We start from the raw sequence: 21,270 nt of genomic DNA, 5'->3' as shown, positions 1-21,270 counted from the left end.
GGAGTGGTATTTTGTTCTGGAGTCTCTTCTACCTTGTAGCGATTTTCAGAGCATCACTCTCTAGTGATATGTAATTGCCAGTGTGAAAATGAGTTTTATTTTTCTCAAAATAAATTCAAATTCTCACTGAGGCTGACCTTGTCCATTGGCCCTGCACATAATTCTTGAAAATATTAATCAGAGAGTTTTGTGCTCCTTTGAGTCAACTAAGTGTTTTTTCTCCATTTTACTGTTAACAATGTCAGCACTGGGAGCAATTCTCGTATCATAACAACACCAAAGAGGAAAAATTAAGTATTTTTCTGAGGAAAAAAATAAAGCTGCCTTTTCAGCATGCTTTCAAACACATAAAGTATTTTCTATTTTATCAACCTAAATTTTAAGAACTCTGATGTTTCTATATTTTTAAGTTTCCTCACTTTTAAAAGACAAAATTCATGCCGAACACCCTGGATGGGAATTTTATCAAGAGCAAGGCAAAAATAATAATCCAGGGAAAAACAAACAAACAAACAAAAAAACACCCCAAAAAATGTAACTAAATCCCCTAAACCAATTTTTAGCTTTCCTCAATTAGACCTCTCAATTTGAACTGCAGAAGTGCAGTAAGAGGAATAATAACTGAGGAGATGGAAGATAGGGAAGACTCCTTTTTTTAATGGAAACACCATACAACACTTGAATAACAGCATGACTAATGTAATGGGGGTGATGACATCCTTGTGACACTGAACACTCTCAACTGACACACAACAACAACAAAAATATCCTGATAGGACTGGGTTTTACAGGACATTACTTGGGATGATAGCACAGATTTGGGACAAAACAAAACAAAACAAAACAAGATTGATGCTCTGCTCCAACATGGTATGTTCTGTCTATGCTATTGAGTAAATCAGAATTGTTCATAAGGAGTAGAAAGAGATGCTTGTGATTTGCACTGAAATTTAATAGTTGGGTTTTTTTACTTACTGGAAGACCAAGGGGCCCTCTGTCACCCTTTTGACCTGGTTCACCCTTCAATCCTTTAAGACCATTTAACCCTGGTTCACCCTAAACGTAAAAGTATAAATGCCAAATTTTTGGTGCTATAATGGGTATTTAAGCTGGGATAGAAGAAGCCAGACTCAGAAGTAGCTGCAAATTCCAGTTTGAAACAAACTCAACCTTCTCAGCTTACTGGCAATTTACATACTGATTTAATAGTGGGCAAATGTACTTGGGAGGTGTCTGCTCGAGATTAAAAATCTGTGTAAAAAAACCGACATGAAACTTATGGGTAGCAGATTTTAAAAATATTTTCCTAATAATTATTACTATAGTTAGATGGTTAGAATTAAGCATGACTTTCAGGAGGTTTTGGAAATTCTTCAAATCCCATAAACCACTCTATGCAGATAATTCAGACTGAAAGAAAATATTCATAAAAGTAAGCCTGTAGGTTTCTAGAGTGTGATCTCCTGAGAAGTACATTTGGAAGGAAACGATACTTTTCCTTACAGTAAACTGGAATTTGCAGCAAAATCTTACATAAAGATATTTTAAACCTTTAAGCATACACAACAAACAGTAACAAGTTAAAAGAAGCAGTACAGGTTACACAACGCCAAGCTACTTGGGAGGTCCACAGATTCTGTGTTCATACACAGAAATTTTAACAATGTAAGAAATGGCACTTTTTATGATTATTAAATTATGCATAGATTATTACACTAAACATCACTAAGATGATAATACTGGGCTCAGAGTTGCCAACAAATCATTCTCTCATAATGAAAAACTGCATCAGCAGGAGGGCTGCTCAGTCAGAGTATTGACCACACCTGCCTCTTTTGGGAAACAGAAATACGTGGGTATTTCATCCAGGCTGCTCCCCATTTGCCTCACTGGTAGATTTCCCTTTGATGTATTATATTACCTTATATTATATTCATATTAAAAAAAAAAAAAAATCTCAGTAGAACCCAGTCTGCTCCTTTAAGTAACTCCAGACATCATCTGCCTGCTTTGCACTCCAAGTAGCCATTTCTTCATTCTTATTCTATTTGACTCAATTTGACTTTCAGAGCAGTAGCACTGGAAACACTGAAGTTTTGGAAACAGACCTGAGAAATCCCACAAAAGCCTGAGTCTCAGGCCAAAAGCCTGAGGTAAAGCAGGGCTGGTGCTAAAATGGAACATACTTGATTTCAAAAAATGATTTATGACTTAGGTTTCTTGAGCCAAGGTAACAGTCTCATAAGGGGTCAAACCTGTGATTTTCTGTTTTGCAGCTTTAAGAACCCAAAAGAAATCCCTGAAACTAAACAAAAACACCCTTTCCTCCTCTTCCTTACTTTTTGAGAAAGGTGTGATTAGGGAGACACAGTGATTTAAATGATCATGCCTGACAAGACCACTGGCCTTAATGAATACAGTGTCATGCTGAATTTTAGCTTACTGGTGACTACTGAATTAAAGCATGAATTAAAATACTCCAACTCTGCCAAAATGCACTTCCACTCTCCTGAGCTGTTCTGATGGGCTGAGAGAGTCTCTAAAGAATATTTATGTTACAGAAAATGTTCAAATTGTATTGCAGACCTGTCTGAGCATTAATCCAATATGGAAAACACGAAAATGCGCACATCAGTTAGTGATATTGAACCATTATAACATGTGAAGGAACTGGCCACCTAACAAAGGCCATGGAGACTGGAAGAAGCAGGAGATACAAGAAAGCATAAATGAAGACGAGTTTATCTGACTTAATTTTGCAAGCCTGTAACATGCTTCTGTATTCCAAAGTAATTCCAAGTGCAGTGGTAGCTAGCCCATAAACAGGAAGCCAAATAATTTAGTGCCACATTCCTAATATTCATTAAAAAAATGGACTCAGCTGATGCTGAGGGGAAATACTACTCAGAAACAATCACAGAAAATTTAAAAAGCTTTTAAGCTGCTGATATTAAAATCTGCTTTAAGGTTTAAAAATATCAGAAATGCTTATAAAATGAGGTATGACAAAAAATAGCTCCATGCATTCAAGAGCAAAGCATGACACTTTGCGGACATAAAGAGCTCATATATTCACAACAGATATTAACGTACCTTTGGGCCAGGCAGTCCATGAGGTCCCTGAAAATAAAAGTAACATTCTTCATTACGAAAGCACGCCACAATTTTTTTGAGTTTTTGCTTTGTAGGGACACAAATTACCCCTGTATTTCTTTACCCTCAAAAGAAATGCAGCTATCAAAGAAGCAACAGTAAGCACCTGACTGTGAGGAGGAACCAGACCACTAGTATATTAACAATAACATTTGTTATTGTTTCTCCACCTCCTAAGAATTTTAAGACATGCATAAAAGGGTTCCAAATTAGGTCCCCTCTTCAACGGCCACATATTCTTGTAGCACTTTTAATAATCAGGCAATAAAGTGGCAAGAGGGCATAGACTATTTCTAGCCCCTCTGCTCCTCCCAAGCTTACCATGGGGCCTGGAGGACCATGTGGCCCTGGTGGTCCAGGTGGTCCTATCATCTGCAGATAAAAAACAATGGTATTAAATCATGCAGAGCAAAGAACTCCCACAAAAACACCAGAAGTCAGGCTGACCCTTGTTGGCAAGCACTTACAAAAATAGCTATGCAACAGTGAACACTGACAACGCATCTAGACAAGGCTTTAGGAATTATTTTGATTTGAAAGACAGGATACCCAAAGTGCAGATCTGCCTGTGCCATATGGCAGTGTGCCTGTCTCCAGATTCTTATTCCTAGGGTCTAGGATACACTTTAAGACACTATGGGGGAAAAATAATAAATCCCCATAAAACAAACAGTACTGAGAAGGGATACTTGAACTTTTAATATTTTATGGTATGTGCTCTTTAGCTCTCTCTTGTACTACTTATTCTACAGAGCTAGAAGGTGATGATGTGTTATTTTATTCCCCCTCAACACTGACGACTGGAAAATATACTAAATTCAAGCTGGACTTTGGCATAATTTCAAAGTTGCCCTTTGTCTCTCCTTTTATTTCGTTTAGCCCACTTGTACCAAAAATTCTCTGAGGTCATTAAAATAGGTAATCGGGTTGCTCAGCATTTAGTGCACGCATATTCTGCACTGGCTTTCCATGTTCCCAACAAATCCATGGAAAGAATTTCCTGATGATATATCCAGCTTAAAATTCCCTCTCTTCCTGTATTTAATCCCAATGAGTTGCTGCCATAACCTGCAGAGTGGCAGCAGGGATGTTAATTCAGGTCTCCAGACTCATGCACTGCTGTAGCAGCCGTCAGTGGTGGCAAGAGCAGCAACAAGAAGCCCTTTGAACCGTAAGACAGACTCCACCACCTGTGAAATCTCCTGAAAACTGTAAGTCTTCCTTCAAGTGAAAGTAAGCAGAACAGCATGAATGAATCAGTGAATTAATTTATAATAAACTAATCTTCTTCTCATAGAAAGAAACTCAGAGGTGAGGGGTGCCTCCTGTGTCCTGTGATGGCACAGGGCAGCCTCTTTGGCTTTTCAGAGCTATGGCTTCTGTTACTAACCTCTGCTCTGAACTCTCTCATTTTACTGTGCTCTGATAATGAAAATCACCCCACACCATAAAGGTATTATGTAGGAATTTCTTTGGGGGTTTTGGGCTTGCTTGGTTTTGTTGTTTCTTTGTTTTTTAATGCCTTTACAATGCTTTGAAAAAAAAAAATCTGGAGAATGTCTGGTCTCATACAACTAGCTTACTACCCTGGGTCACATATCTGAAGTCAGTCTAGTCTGGTTCTCACTGGACTGTCTGAGATTCCCAGAGTATAAGGTGTTGAGAGAGAAATTATGGTTTGTTTGGGTTTTTCCTTTCTTCCCCATTTATCTTTCGATTCATTACAGAGCCAGAAGGCTTTGACTGAAGTGAGCAGGATTTGTTCACAGTCAGAACAGAACAGGAATTATAGCTTTAAAATTTCTTAAACTGTATTTAGCTCTATGACCAGAAGTCTGTTTATTCTCAGGAAAGATCAGTCATGAATATCAAGTATTGCTCAGAATCAGAAGCTGAAGAACCATTTCTGGACCTCTGTATTACATTGCTAAGACTTACTGAAGGACCTTGGGCACCAGGCAAACCAACATCGCCTTTTTCGCCTTTCATGCCATTGGCTCCCTAAAAATCATTACAAAACAGCATTTATAAGCATCTTTAATCTTATTAGCAACCAATCTAGAAATTATAATATTTATTGGCAAATAATTATAATTTTAAAAAATAATAACACAGCACACATATAAAGGAAATCCATTTAAAAAATTCTGGCAGTACTTTAAAAATAATGTTTAACTAATATAAACATATGCTTTTATATTGATAGCTATCAATTGTGACATGACATTTATGGCAATTCCTTAAACCCCATTCATTATATTGTACTATGGATACAATTTTGAAATTGTTTATATTTTTTCTGATAAATTTCATGTGTATGTATATAAATCTATACAAAGATATATATACACACAAAATAGGAAGAATGCATTCCATAAATATTCATGCATTTTTTTCTCTCTCCTCAGTCTAAGTCACCTGAAATTTCCACTCAAAGCATAGCTCCTTTCTCCTTGCCCAAGCTGTCCTATATATTACAAGAGAGGTACAACCTTGGTCAGCCTGACAATGAATCTCTTTCTTCCTGACATGGTATATTTTTTTTTTTTCACTGTAAGTGGAATAAAAAGTTCTGTCAATCTTATACTTCCTCCTAGATTTGCTGAGAAACAATCTCAGAGTTTTCTCCCCAGTTCTTTCTGTCCCATTTGCAATTTATCAGCACTGCTGGAAATTTCTGATAATGAAAGAGAGAAAAAAAATAAATCATTATTTTGCTAAAATAATTAATTAACTTTTAATACTCACTGGTAGGCCAGGCAGTCCGATTCCTCCCTTTTCTCCAGGCATTCCAGGATCACCTGTGTCGCCTTTTGAGCCCTTAGGACCCTAAAATATGGACTTATTCAGTAAGTCATGTAAAATATTAGAGACATCACCAGAATTCTAGCTTTGATCCTAATAAGCAGAAGTCATGGGCATGTTATATCTTTGCTAGTAAAATGCAGACACTATTAGACCACAAAGTATGCAGGAGCACTATAATGATCTTTATTAATTATTATAACCATAATACTTAGATTATGAAAGCAAAGTTACCATTTGGAACGATGGAAATAATCTCTTAAAACAATCTATGGTTGCCCACATGTTTTTCACTCTATGATTTAAACAAAATGTACCTGCTCTCCATCAATTCCTGGAGCTCCTGGGGATCCTGGTTCACCCTGCAACAGATAAGACAGAACTGGATTATCCCAACTGCCCCAGACACTAGAGGAAAGAGCCAGTGAAATTCCCATAATTAACGACAACAAAGCTAGAGAATATTCTGTCAAAAGCATATATTTATTATCTATATTAAATAAACAGCCCACCTGATTATGACATTACACAAACTTTGGGTTGTATAATGGTCAGACAAATGCATAAAAAGAAAGGAAAAAGATGACAAAATCCAAGGGGTGAAAGGACCCCAATCCAATGGAAACTTTGCCTGCTACCAGAATAAATACAGAATCATGCCTCTCAATTTACGTAAGGTAGAGAGAGACTTCACGTTTTTTTTTCCCCTATTATACATCACCTAGTGAAGGAGTTCACATTCACCACATTGTCTTATGTCCAGCTCCTGGGTACCATTCTCCAAGGGAGCAAGTTATGGTGATGCAAGGAGTCAATACCATTAGAAACAAACTCCTGTGATGTTGAATTTTGCTTTACATTGTAAGTGTTGAATGAGAACGCTCACCTACATAAAGGAACACAACCTCTTCCACACTCCAACTTCTCTGTTTTACTACATACTCCATGTTGCAGAATTGCTGGGTAGATGATAATGCAAAAAGCAATTTCTGCACACTTAACTGTATACTCTATTATGAATTTTCACACAGAATGAACCTTGTTTCTCACTATTTCTTAGAACAATGTAGATGTGTATTGTGATGTATTTCTATATTAAATACTAGCTAAAGTATAAAACTGAAGTGTCTAGTATTGTCATTGTAGATGCACATATTTGCTCTTGGAATCACATAGAGACACTGGGAGAAGAGGCAGTATCTAGTATTTAAGAAATAGGATAAGAATCTCAACTAGTTTAAAAGCATTTAGGGAGAGTCCACTAACTTCAACACTTCTTTTCTGAATATAGACAAATTTATTATTTAAATGTTATAGAACAGGGCAGCATATGGTACTCATTGCCTTTGTGTGGGCTGCTCACTAACCCTTCTGTACTACTTATAAGCACCAGCCAGGTGGTATTGGCAGGCTTGGGTTTCCAGGCAGGCTCCTGCCCACATGTGTACACTGTAATTTTTACTGGCATTAGACAATACTGCACTTATTTGGGTGGGTGCCCCTGTGATTGAAAAGCTGCATTCACATGCACTCACATGGTGGTCAGTGGTCTTGCAGACACTTTTGCCCACCTCACTCCCAATAAGCCAGAATTGAGGCACGGGAGCCACTGTCTGGTTCTGTGGCTGTTTTGCAAAGTCCTAGGGAGTAACCTCAGTGCTGATCCCTGAGTGAGATGCTTCTGTGCTCTTTCATTACTAATTAATTTTGCTGGTCCTTAGTTAAGCATCTCTGTGTGGCAACTAAACAAGTCACCTGTTCTGGAAAGCTACATCTCAAGAATCTGGGATATAAAGTTGGAAACATGCTGTATTTGTTAGATTTACAGTTTAAAAACTGTGCTGGAAGGCTCCATCTACCTGTACACATACATAATTTAAAAAAACCCAGAAAACACTCCACCCTTGAGATATGAGTAAAGTAAGGAAGATCACCTTTGGCCCTTGCAGCCCTTGGGGTCCCGGTGGTCCTGGTGGTCCCTAAACAGAAACACACAAACCTCTCAGCTTTTAAATAAACTCCTGCAGAACTGGCATGTAAGCAAAGGGTGAATGTTAATACAGTTACTGTAACAAAACAGGTTAGATTTTTAACACAAGAGGAACCAAGACTAGTTATGGACAAGTTGTTAACTTATGACAGCTCTCAACAACCACAACACTACCACAAAAAAAAGTGTTAAAATAACAGTACAACTCATATTTTATAATAAAGTCCTCTGCTCCTATTGATGAAATGGCACTGCTTCCCCTAATGGAAGGGAGACCAAAACCCAATCATATCTGCCAGCCCTCACCACCTGAGCCAAAACAATCTGAGACCAGGAGAAATCTTCAACCAGTTTTAAAGACGATTCTGCTAAAAGATGCTAAGTGAATCTGGGGATACTCAGTGCTTTGTGAAATTGCCATGGAATAAGACATAAGCATTTCTTTCATTTTTTCCTCAGGCTGTGGACACAGTGTCATGTATCAAACACTGGTCTGGATGGTACATAGTGAGGATGCTTTAGAAAAAAACCCACAACAACACCTGAAAATCCCCTGCATTAATACAAAGAAAGGGTATGTCCAGATGGGAAAATACAACAACAGCAATCTTGCAGAGAAGAACTTGAAACAAAAAAGAATGTGCTTTCCCAGTCTCGTACTTAAATGAAGTTCTGCCATTAATTCAGTAGGAGCAGAATTGGTTCCATTGTTGGCTTTCAACAATGGGTCCTCTGCTATGGGAACACCAAGCAAACAAGTCAATACACGTTATGATGAACCAGGGTGACATCCAATGAAGACATGTCCCGAGTTAGCAGAATTATGAGTATGCTGATGCACAAAGAAGTTCTACGGTGCACAGTAAGTCATGCAACAATAATGAATTACCGTGACAGTCAGGGTGGCAATCCTCTGTCGGCAAAAGGTATTAACAAGAGTTGTCAGTAGCAGAATTAAACAATGATATAAATAATTCTGTTTGCTACAGTTATTATCTCCACAGAACCTATGCTGCATGTGAGAGACACCATGCCTTCAAAAACACAAATAAAAACCCCTGTTATTTTTAGCTCTTGTGGTTGTATTAGCTGCTTGGTTTCTGTTGGAATTAGATGAAGGCAGTATTTTTGTACAATGCAAGAGATCAAATAAACAATGACTAAAAAGCAAAATCTAAGCAGAATGCTTCAAAAAGGTAAGAAAACATAATGGGTTGGTGTCTGAAGTCGACGAAAAGACTAGCCCTATGTTTTGTAATGTGCAGGATTTGCACCATACTTTAACTAGTAAATACGACTCCTGGAGTGGAGTTGTAACATTAATTTTCATATAAAAATGCAGTTCTAAATCCAAAACTGTCAGTCTACCACCCGGATATGTTTTTACAATTCTACTTTGAATTCTTGGAAAGACAAAGGATATTTTCATCATGGAAGAAGGCAAAATACCTTGACCTGTCAAGGGACATTTTTTGCCAAAGAATCTAAAAGCAAGTGGAAAAGTATTAAAATGTAATTTAAATGCTTGTCTATATTTTTAAACAGAGTAAAACCCCCATATATTGCAGCTCACACATACTTTTCTTTTGCATGTGAAGAACTTACTGGCCTACATGGAAAAAGAAATATCTTGCTTTTGTAATTATTATCCAATGTGCAATAAAAATTTGCAGATCTTCTGCTTCAAGCTGTAAAATAATCTCCACATCTCAGTGCAACAATACGTACTGTAGGCAAAGATCTGGAGCCTACTCAATACAAAGTACCTGAACAAAATTGTTTTCTAACACATAGCTTTTATATACTCCTATTCTTTAATATACTCATATTAATTTCCATTTCAACATATGAGTGGAAATATATCCTGAACTCTAAAAATACTGAAAAGTTCAGGTATGAGCATATCTAGGTATGAGAACCTAAAATAACCATTGCAAAGAACTGTTTACATGTTCACAGCAATGGATCCCTTTACAGTGGCAGATATTTTAATATCTAATGCTGCAGTTCCTATGAAGGTTAAACTTTTGAAACTACTGCTTTTTGCCATGGGAAATTCTGCAGAATAGGTCTGAAGAGCAATTTTGACAGAAATGAATTTTGTATTTAATCCTCCAAGTGAAAGCCACATACTCTCAGCAGGGTCTTGCTCAAACCATGATGACAATTTTAAGATTGTACATGGGATTGAATACGAGGCACACAGCAAAGTAACTAAATTGCTAGACTGCTTCTTGATCTATTACTGAATTCCAGCATGAGATAAGCAGTCCATACCTTGCAAACTCTTGTCAACTTCTTAAATCTGCAGGCCAAATTTTGTGCAAGTTCACAGTCCAGTGCTGAGCACTGAAGTTCTCATGTGCTTTTGTGAGAGAACTGCAAATCTCAGAGCCCCTAAGAATTTGGCACCAGTAGACTTAGGAATGGATGTTTGCCATCTGAAAGGACTGAGCTGGATTTTGCAAGGATATTTTTGACTGATCCTATATAATCTTACTTACACCCTCCTTGCACAGCCATTCCCATTAATATATTTTTTTTTGCCCTGGATCAGAAGGCGATGACATTTGGAACGTTTTGCAATGGGATAATGGCTTTCTAGAATGTTTCAAGTACTGTAGAAGGTTTTAGTCCACTTTTAAGGCTTCTTTATATGCTGCAGTTTTTCTGAGGAAACTTGAAAGTAACACTCATGCCAGAGTTACAATACAAAGACAGAATATAGGAGATACAGTGGCTAAAGCCCCTGCTAAATCTCTGTCTGGTAATACACCACATGAATTTCAGGCTACTTTAGGCATGTAACTTGGACAGGGATTTAGATGACTGAAAGCTGTGTGTCTGAAGTCCCTTACAAGCTGACCAAATGAGGCAAACATAATGCAGAGCCTCACAACATGTCTATGCAGACCTCCCCACGGACACAATGAAAGAATGGACTCAGCCTTAGTGACATACAAGGCTTTTAAATTTTAGTAAAGGCAGTGAGATTTTTTTTATTTTTTGAAAGTGCCTTGGAAACAGAATGACTGGTCAGACATTTACCCACTCCCACTGCGTAAATGTAAGAAAAAAGTTCAGCAGCTTCAGTGAGAAAGTGATCAGATGCACAATGAGCCAAATCCAGTCTTCAGTTTCACATAAGTAAGCCATTCACTTTGGTGGAGTTATACTGCACAGAATTTGCATCTGAGTATGCTGCAATGTAAACCACCTTGACTGCAATGACATATGTCATCTTGGTCCTTTGCTTTTATGCAAACACTCATTCATTCTTTTTGTAACCCCACTTTAATCCTCCACACCAGTCAAAATAGGTTTTCCAGAAATGAATAAGTAAGACTGGTGCTTGGTCTACTTAATGTACTCAAGCTGCTGATTGAATCCACAGCTTGCTAATGGAACCGTGTTATATTGTTTCCAAATCTCAAATATTTTGCTCTTTGCATTTTACAGGAAGAGGAGGAGGAAAACAAGGAAAACAAAGAACTATCAATATTATAATACATGAATTGAAAAGCAGACACTTCTGTTGAACCTGTGTATGTGGTTTATTACATTAATTCAGCACTAAACACTGAAGCCAACAATGAATTCGTTTCATCCTGATTAGGTGATGTCAGTAGTCTCCAGGGAACATGAAACTAATTCACTCAGCTAATTTGTATCAGGGAAACAGTTCTTCTGGCACAGAAAACCTGGTTTCCAAATATAGACAGTGATACCTGATTAATAAGCTCAACAATTTTGCACACAAAATGTTTTCAAGCTCTAGACAAAAGAGAAATACAATGCTGTCAAATGATATTTCCCCAGACCAGACTAAGCCAATTCAGCCTTGTTAGGTTTGCATACCTGCAGAGCTTCATGGATATTGCCATTATAATCAATTATCTCTGTTGCACCTTGATCACCCTTCTGTCCAGGTAGTCCCTGTAATACATTTTCCATTACAATTGTGAGATAACTGCTAAAGACTATTTTAGAATCTTAACTACTGACACATGCTTTGACTTGACTGTGTGGTGTTGGACTCTAACTGTACTTGCAATGTACTACTACAGAACACAGAATTTAAAGGAAAACATTTTTAAATAAAGATAAATAAGCAAGTCAGTACAAAGTGACTTGTGCTGCAGTGGGAAAAGAAATACATAAAACCTCTGAGAAAAGACATTTAAGGATGTTACTACACTCCAGTTCTGTATTGGCAGTGAACAATGTCAGAACACCTGGCTTGTAAGATCCTGCCCAGAGAGTGTGGATTGGAGACTGCTTCAAATAGTGGCGACTGGTGTCAGTCATATTAATGTCAGTTAGCAACCATGTTCCAACAGTGCTGAGTGCCCAATTTCACCCGGAGTTCTAACTAGAATTACTGCTACAATTTCAATTCACATGGACTGAACCTAAGGGTACAAAACAAAGAGCTGAGATGAGAAGTAGACTTACCCGTGGACCTGCAGATCCTGTGTCACCTCTCTCACCTGTATCACCCTGTGTAAAAATGATACATGAAAAAAACAGATATGCCACTTGACAATATATCACATAGTTCTTCCCTTTTAAATATGTTTTCTTACATTAACAGGGTTTCTCATCCTAAACAGATTGTAAATCTTATTTAATGAAAGGAAAAAATCCTTAAAAATCTGCATACTGGTAGAATGGACAATGATGCATTTGGTTCTGTGTGAATATTAGAGTAATGTATTGGTTTGCAATAGAAAAAATCCCAAAGAACCAATAATGGGCAGATTACCAATTAAGCAATTTGTGCAACACCCCTATTCTTAATGACACTACTATCAAAAGCGTGAACACAATACTAGAGAAATGAAATTATTCAGTCTGAAACTAGGCAAAAACATCTTCAAATGTGTATTTCAAAATATATAACCTTTTCTTTCTGTGATTACACCTCCACTAACCTTCTGAACTTCCCTGGTCTGAGTCACTGCCTCCCCTACAAACACAACTGTACTATGAGATTTAGAGTTTCCTAACGCCCTTTCTGTGACAGGCTTAAAATCATTACCAGCTTACATACAAGGTTTTTAGTCCTGGTTATATGTAATGATTCAAATGATGGAGGGAATTTCAAACATGTATGCATTCATATCCCAGCATCCACAATTCATTTCACAGTGACTTTCATAGCAAAGTCTTATATTTTCATTTTAATGTTACTCAAAATTAATATAGGTAAGGACTGCAAATTTTGCTCCTGTTGACATCTAAAGAACTTTGGTAACAGTCAGGAAAAGAATGATTAATTCACCAGTGGTAACAGAACAGAAAGCTTTCTGGTAAGAGAAACCAGAAAACCTTCATAGAGCTAATGAAGGCATATGGAGGGCAGGCTGGTGGCAGGGCATAATAAAGGTTGTGCCATCTGCCTTTCCTTCCAGTGCTGCTTTGGCAGAAGCTAGTGAACATTGGAACTGCTGAAAAATTAAGTTCCCTGCCACTAGATTGACTCCTGTGGGCCAGATTTTCATGCAGGTAAAATGAAAATCTATATACTTTTTTGATAAAAAGGGAATTAAGGGGATATCTTTATGATTTTGGTGCAGTGGGAGGTGCCCAGGTACTGTAGTCAAATGAGAGGCTGATTTACTTTTCTGCTCTCACTCTGATACTTTAATTCCCCTCATCAGTTCCCTTGCCTTCCAACACTTCTTTCTGGTGGGAATGAATGAGGTTAAATGGCACTTGTTTAATGACATCCTTAAGCACTTAAGGCCACTCTTCAAGGATCTTACAAGTACTGCAAACAGTATCACACCAGCCTACACTGTCCTGTCACCCTTATTCTGACAGCAGACCTGTCATTAACCACCTACACAAGTACATTTTCATCCCTCATAGAACATGAAGGAATCCAGTGGGAACAGTATTTGCACAGCAGATAAAGTCATACAAAAAACATATATTTTATCTCTCCATATATGTGAACCAACTATATTTATAGAAAGATAAATGGGTGGAAAGATATAAACAAAGTCGTCTTTTTAAAGCAAGTAAAACAGCAACACAATCAACAACTGCCTTTGTAGAACTTCTGACCGTCATATCTCAGCCTGCAGTGCTTGGAATTCCTCTGATTCCCAGCTCACCAGAGTTTGGATCCATAAAACTATTTCAAACCCATAACACCACAGCCAGGCACTGAGTCTTGGCACGTGGGAGGAGTAACACACATCAGTGACACAGAGAGAAACCAATTTGCATGAAGAAATCAAGAGCAGAGTGGAATGAATGTTATAACAGAAAAAGGATTAGAATCACAGTATTCAAAACCCATGTGACTTGACTAATTTTTTTGGCTAAAATTGAAGGTCATAAGGTTTCACTTATAAAGAACACTGCAGATTGTTACAGGTTCTTTTAAAGATAAATGTTACAAATAATTGATCCTAAAACTCATCATGGTAATTAGTCTCCTAAAGACAGTTTCTTTACCACTAACCTTTGACCCTTTGGGGCCTCTAGATCCAGGTTCACCTGTTTTCCCCTGTTTGAGGAAAGATAGGAGAAAAATGATAGAGAAATGGGAGTGCAGAGAAAAAGAAATTAGTCATTACTAACTACAGTTTGGAACAGCAGAAATACTTTATATTGATATTACCAAGATGATGAATTTTTAAAGGCATTTATTTTAATAGCACCCAGATGAATATATTCTTTAACACCAGAGTGCAATGGTTACAGATTCCACCCTTCCAAAGGAAAAGTAGTATTGGCATTAGTAAAGACAGGCATCGTTATCACTGGTTTTCAGGAATGAGATATGTCATCCCATTGCTCCTGAGAAATGATAGCCAAAAGATAGATAAGCTACTTAAATATTCTAACAGAAGGAGATTAAAATATAGTGTTACCACAACTTCTTCTCCCAACAGTTCAGGTAAATACAAACTAACTGGCAAGGAGTGCAAAATTAACCTTATTGTTTTCAAAATGCATTAGGAAAGAAAAACGTGGTAATATCAACACCAGGGGAAATATTAAGACGATGCTAAAAGTAGTTAGACTGATCTCTTTCTTAGAGAGTTAGAAAACAGCATGCAAAATTGATTTTCTCTGCATTCAATCGCTACAGTGGTCGAAGAGTTCAAGCTTCAGTACTGAAAGTTAGGGACCTGGAGGTCAGTACTTCAGCTGGAATGAATTAGGCCAATTCCATGACAGAGTATGTAGGTAGTGTCTTTACTTTGTAGACCAAATAAAAGTCCATTTAGACTGCAGTTTCACAGCTGTGAACACAAAACTGCCATTGTCTTCTGGACTGCAGTAGAGCATTTGACAGCATCTTCATTTAAAAGTTCACTCACCAACTTTTGTTCTACTTTTCAGTAGGCAAAGGCATGTTCATAGGTGTAAAACTTACAAAACATTTCCAATGTAGAAATCAGACTGACCTTTGGTCCAGGGATTCCAGGTTCACCTCGCTCACCCTTCCCAACAGGGCCTGCCTCTCCTCTGTCACCCTATTGCAACAGACACACGGATATCACAAAATACTGGGCAGCCCATAGCACATCACCAACTCACAGGACCAAAGAAACCAAGCCAACAGCAGAAACAGTGGTTTAGTCTATCTGTGTTTTCAAAATCTGGTGCATAGCATCAAAGTTCTACTTCCTGCACACACGCTCAAGCCATTTTCCTAAAAAAAACCCCACATTTATGAAAATACAGTTTCTTCTTGGGGATCCTAACATGAAAAATGATGACTTATTAAAGTTATGATTTACATCTGCCTTCACATTTTTTGAGGACACCAACATGAATATCTATATATCTATCTCATAGCACTGGTCCATGACTTTTCACATTTTCTCCAATAGTAACCTCAGTCTCTGCTACTTTCTGAGTAAAGTTGAATTTGACATCAGCTCAAGGGGCTTCACACCAGAGCACTGGCCCATTACCCTTACCTTTGTTCCTGGCAGCCCTGGCAACCCAGGTTCTCCTTGTGGACCAATGAAACCTGGTTCACCCTTCAAAAATACAATATGAGAGGGTTATTTATTTAGCAGTATGCATTCATAATAACACAAAGTTATTTTGGGTGGTATTTTCCCCTGTACTGCTTACAGCCCTCCAGCTGTGATGCAACAGTTACACAGAAGTACTTTTTGTCATGGGTTACTTTCACCAGCACAAATTCCTGTAACAAGCCACCACACAGCAGATGAGATGCAAATGAAGCAGAAGGTGTCAAAGATGGGGTTTATGAGGTTAAGGATGGTTAATATGCAACCTGGTCTGGAAGGTAACACATCAAACTATTATCAAAGCAAGTCTGAAGGCAGGAGGAGAGATCTGAGTGTTCCTAAATTTAAAAAGGGACAGTTAATTTCAGTGATGTGTTTTGAGGTGGTTTCCTACTGCAGCATGTGAATGGATGGGCAGGAATGCTGTGTGACAAAGCAGTGACAAACGGAGAGGGTACTGTTGTGATGTGTTGCGTCTCCTTTCAAGTCAGAGACTTGCAGTACCATGGCACTTTCCTTCCTCCTTCTGACAGTAAAATACTGCAGTTCCCTGCACCCAGGCAACTTCTCGGGCTGTGGACAGCTGGGAATGAGGCACAGCTCTCCTCATTCCCTCTCTTTTCTGCCCCCCTCCTTCCCATTCAATTGTACAAAGAGGACAGACAAATAGCAAGAATCAAGCAGAGTTGCAGCAGAAGCAGCACTGGGCAGAAGAGTAAGGCCATATTTTATTATCTATCTCCATACCTGAAGAGACACAATGCAAGATTAACAAGCCATACGCTTTCCTTCACAAACTCTCCTGAATAAGCCTTCCTGATATTTAATCTTGCATTTTTTTCAGATATATTTGAACCAAGAAGATATATCCACAAGCTATTGTAAATCTTAAAATCAGTTATGTAACCCAATTAATATTTATTTAATTAACCTTTTTGCAATATCCCTGAACTTAATGACTGAAAATTACCCATTAAATGCTTCTTAAAATAGCTAAAAGACCAATAGATCATAATCCTCTAGTGACATCATTACTGACAATATATAGAGACAGTGCATATGAGCAGTTGAATAATATTTCTCTTCACCTCTTCCCCTCCTTAGAAATACAGGTATGCTGCACATGATGAGCAAATTAGGAAGTATTCTTGCACATTCATCTGTGCTCTCATTAGCAATCCATCATTAACTGTTCAAAGCCAAAGAAATGTTCCCTGTGGTTATATCAAGGATGACAGCAAGCTCCCAGAGACCTCCATTTAGCTTATAAGAAAAATACAAGTAAATAATGAGCTTTCTCACATGAAGTTCCAGCTGGCCGTGATTCAAAATATGGTAAAGAAATAAACTGAGACAAACATGTCACAGAGAAGCAAGTGGGGTTTTCTTTTTGCTCTCATAAGAGAAAAAACTTAGAGTTAATATAAGTCTTTATATTAGTACACAGCAGCAAGAGTAGCATAAGGTTGCCACTGCAGATGGAAGCACTTTTAATTTCAGCAAATGAAGAACAATGCTGCTTCAATAATTTATATTAGAATGAGAAGGTAGTCAACAGCCCCATCTTGTTTTAATACTAAATTTGCCTGGGCTAATTTTTTGGCCAGCTTATTATAACTTCAGGCAGAAAAAAAATGCAGTGACTACATGGTTCTTTTCAGTGGTAAGGCTTAGAAGTGTCACTCAAAGGCTGATGAAGTTTTTAAGTAAAATTCTTCTCTTTGCTCAAGACTGTACCAGTTGCACACTACAAGAAAACTTCTGTCAAAGTCCAAGAAGCAGCCCCACCTTCCTCCAAAATCTCTAAGGAGAGAAGAGAAGAAAAAGATGCTTTGCAAAAGCTAGTAGAATTGATAATGGTATAAGCTGGTGGTTTAATTAGCATAAATAGAATACAAGTCTTATATGGCACAGAGCTTTAAAACGTTTTGAAATGTGGGGTGGAAGAAGTAGTGTGTCAGCAGAGAGCAGGAACTGACTGGGTGAGCAGCAGCTCTGCTGGGAAAGTTACAGAGCATGCCAAGCTGAATGTGATTCAACAGTGTATTCTTATCACACATGAAACAAACTGCAGTAGTTAAAACCTGACTACATAAAGAAAAACATGCAATTCTCCCTCTATCCAGTGCTAGAGAGGATAAGTAGATTAAAAAAGAGATCTGATTTGCCATCTGAACTAAGCTTTAAGTAAAAAATACAAGGTCTTTGAATAGTTTGAAACTAAGCCATGTCTTCTCTAATATTTCAAATCCCTTGAGTGTAACCACAGCATAAAGCATTAAGTAAAATGTTCATTGGGTATATTTCTGCATCTTGCCATAATATTGATGACTTCATGCTTTATGCTATCTTTTATGCCACTCAGCAAAAAAACAATCAAACTAAAAAGGAATCGATCAAAATTGGCACTGCCAGTGATGTGTGAAATGTAAAGAAAACAGTTTCCTCTCAGTAAAGCATGCTGGTGTCCCAGTTATGCAAAGGAAAGGGAAAGACCTTTATGATTAGTCCGTGACACAAAAAAGATTCCAGAGCTGTACAGGAATGTGGTTAGAAAATCAAGAATTAAGGGCTTTAGCTTTGTCTGTAAATATATGATATATTTGATTTAGCTGGCACATAGCAGCAGGAAAGCAAAGATAAAGGCTTGCTTGGGAGGGCACTGTGGGTTGACACCATTGCTGCTCTGGTGTTCACTGAAGAACCTCCTAGGAGTTCATAAGTCTCTTCTTTAAATGAAGGCAGAATTTGTTCTAGCCACCATGAAAGGCTGAGAGGAATGCAAGGGATCAGAGTCATCCAAGACTTATAAAACTTTTCCAAACATCTCACTACAACTTCTTACAATAAAATCAAGGTTTTATCCTGTTAAAATGTACAGCAATCTTCTTTGCCTGCTAAAGCTGGGACAGGGAATATAAAATCTGCAATACTGTAATCTGAAGTATGGTTTGGCAGCTGTGTAGAATGCCATCAAAAAATGATAACTGTCACGCATTTTGGTTTTTTGTTTAACCCTTTGGTATAGTTATGAAATCACTGCTTAGGAACCACCACATTGCAGAAGATGTCAACAAGGTATATTTCAGCATTCAAACTTCATCCACTGTTAGACTTGGAGCAATTTGTATTAATCGCAACACAGGAAGCTTGGTTAAAAAAAAAAAAAAAAATAACAAGCTTGTGAATTTCTTCCAGTCTAGAGAAGTGATGTGTTATGATATTAAGAATAATTTTTAGTGTCTTTATGTGTTAATATTTTAAGAGACTACCCCCATGCATGCTCATTTTCATTTTCAAGTATTTGCTGACTGTGGAAATACTAGAGGTTCAGATAACGAATAATATACTACCATTCACAAACATTGTTATGTTCATTTTTCACCTCTTATAACAGTATAAAGAAGAAAAGAGCCCTAAAATGCCTTAAACCTGGTGCAATGTGAGCGCAATCAGAATTTAATAGTAAAAACTCATCTTGTTCTTTACTTCAGAGGATAGATTTTTATGAGGGTTATTATCTAGACATAATTAAAACTGGTTTTCATGATGATCAAAGCTTTCATGGGCTGAAGCAGAGGCTAACTTTGATACTAGAAGTTAACCCTAAGAACCACTTTACTTCACTCTCTGTCAGTTTAAGTTTTACAGAACCCACAATTGCCTAAAACTTGGAGTTTTGCTTAAAAAAGGTACAGCAGTTGAAATGACATTTTCACTGCCGGTTTCTGTTTTAAACATCACTAATTTGGCAACTGTTTATTAACAGTGTAGTTCTAATACCACATTTGGTCAGAATTAGCCTCCATTGCACAGCTGGGACATACATCACCATCATTTGAAACTTTGTTCTCACAGACACACCTAGTCCTCTCTCAGTGCCTGAAATGCAAAGGTTAATGCTGATGCAAGCAACCAGCAGAGAACAGCAGTTGTTAGGTACACTGCTTCCCAAAGAAGTTTCTTCCTCCTTTAATCACTCTCCTAATGACTATACAACACATTTTCACATCCAGATCAATGAATTCCTAAAAAAGAAACCTGTGCTGCAGGAAGACATCCAAACCACAACTTTCCTATAACAATGAAATAAATTCTCTTCCATTTCTGAAATTACCATCCTACTTGTAAGTGTCATGGTTACCTTACTATATTCCAGCTACATCAGATTATTACAGTATTTTCTCTGTGCTACAAAAATGTAACTAAACCAACCCTTAGACTATGAATTTGAAAGGAGAATGTAATTTCAAACCTTATTCTTATCTAGTGCTATGGACTAGAATTAGCTAGAGAAATTTAAATGTCTCTGACCTTTATTACATTGTTCACTGGTCCTGAAAGACTTTGTTCAATGTTGGTACCACTGCCAAGACCATGGAAGTTCTGTGCCTCCTGGGCTGATTGGCAGGACAAACACAAACACCTTTTCCTGGCATTCTCTTGGAAATCCAAATGTACCAAGGTCAATACTACTGCATGCACACCTCTGAGTTGGCAAACGACGCCAAAGCATCCTGAATTTCTGTGGAGGACTCCAAAAAGGGTGATGCACCCAACCTTTGCCATTAATAGCAAACCTAGTGGTGTGGGCTGGAGGAAAACCACAACCATGTTTGAATAAACAGCTTTGGACAGGCTTGCAGAGTCCAGACTCCCGTCTCCAAGTCTAGTGGACCTCCAAAATTCCTGTCTAGCATGGACCACCATGCAAATTCTTCAAGAGTAACAGAATTTGGGAGACCCCAAAGTTCCTTTCTGATGAGGACTGATGTAGAAGGGTCCTCATCTTAACAACATCAAGACACCAGTGATTGTCTTCAGTTTTACCCTGGCTCACTTATGAGAATATTTAAAACAAAAACAGTATGACGCCCTTCCCTTGCCTAACACTACCAGAAGAATCCTGCAAAGGTGGGGATATATAGAAGAGCTATCAAGAAAGACCCCAAACCCAGATGCAAGACAATTTGAAGAACAGCTATGAAGCTGTAATAAATTGAATTTTGATCATGGGTACCTGTGTTGATTTTCCTTAAGTTACCGTCTGCTGTCCTAACCTGTTTTTGAGGTTGTGATCTACCAAAACACTGCAGCTCCTCCACTCTGGAGAGGAGTGAGGGCCAAATTCTCAGGGTCCTGTAACACAGCAATCCATGGTGGTCTATGGAGCTGCACTTGCTCATGTCCTCCCTCTGTCTGCAGCACTTAGCTCCAGTGAAGCAATTTCTCAGAAACTCTGCTGGCCTTAGATTATACAAGTCAGAGAATACTTTGTCACTGTGAAGGGCATTAGTGGGACTTATATATATAGCC

The 21,270-nt window shown here is 38.0% G+C and overlaps 1 protein-coding gene across 1 annotated transcript in view; it reads right to left on the bottom strand.

Annotated features, from left to right (window-relative positions):
* Positions 1 to 21,270, bottom strand: part of COL25A1 (collagen type XXV alpha 1 chain) — a 294,301-nt gene that overhangs the window by 20,887 nt on the left and 252,144 nt on the right. The window contains exons 19-30 of the mRNA XM_021525517.2: positions 15,895 to 15,957; positions 15,376 to 15,444; positions 14,424 to 14,468; positions 12,404 to 12,448; positions 11,807 to 11,884; positions 8,838 to 8,861; positions 7,893 to 7,937; positions 6,276 to 6,320; positions 5,902 to 5,982; positions 5,092 to 5,154; positions 3,475 to 3,525; positions 3,094 to 3,120 (exon numbers count right to left, since the gene is read on the bottom strand). Of these exons, the coding sequence (XP_021381192.1) occupies positions 3,094 to 3,120; positions 3,475 to 3,525; positions 5,092 to 5,154; positions 5,902 to 5,982; positions 6,276 to 6,320; positions 7,893 to 7,937; positions 8,838 to 8,861; positions 11,807 to 11,884; positions 12,404 to 12,448; positions 14,424 to 14,468; positions 15,376 to 15,444; positions 15,895 to 15,957 (636 nt within the window). The remainder of the gene's footprint in view (positions 1 to 3,093; positions 3,121 to 3,474; positions 3,526 to 5,091; positions 5,155 to 5,901; positions 5,983 to 6,275; positions 6,321 to 7,892; positions 7,938 to 8,837; positions 8,862 to 11,806; positions 11,885 to 12,403; positions 12,449 to 14,423; positions 14,469 to 15,375; positions 15,445 to 15,894; positions 15,958 to 21,270) is intronic.

This window comes from Lonchura striata, chromosome 4, assembly GCF_046129695.1.
Source record: "Lonchura striata isolate bLonStr1 chromosome 4, bLonStr1.mat, whole genome shotgun sequence".
Lineage (NCBI taxonomy): Eukaryota > Metazoa > Chordata > Aves > Passeriformes > Estrildidae > Lonchura > Lonchura striata.
The sequence above is the reverse complement of the archived record's forward strand: the minus strand, read 5'-3'. Positions and strand labels throughout refer to the sequence as shown.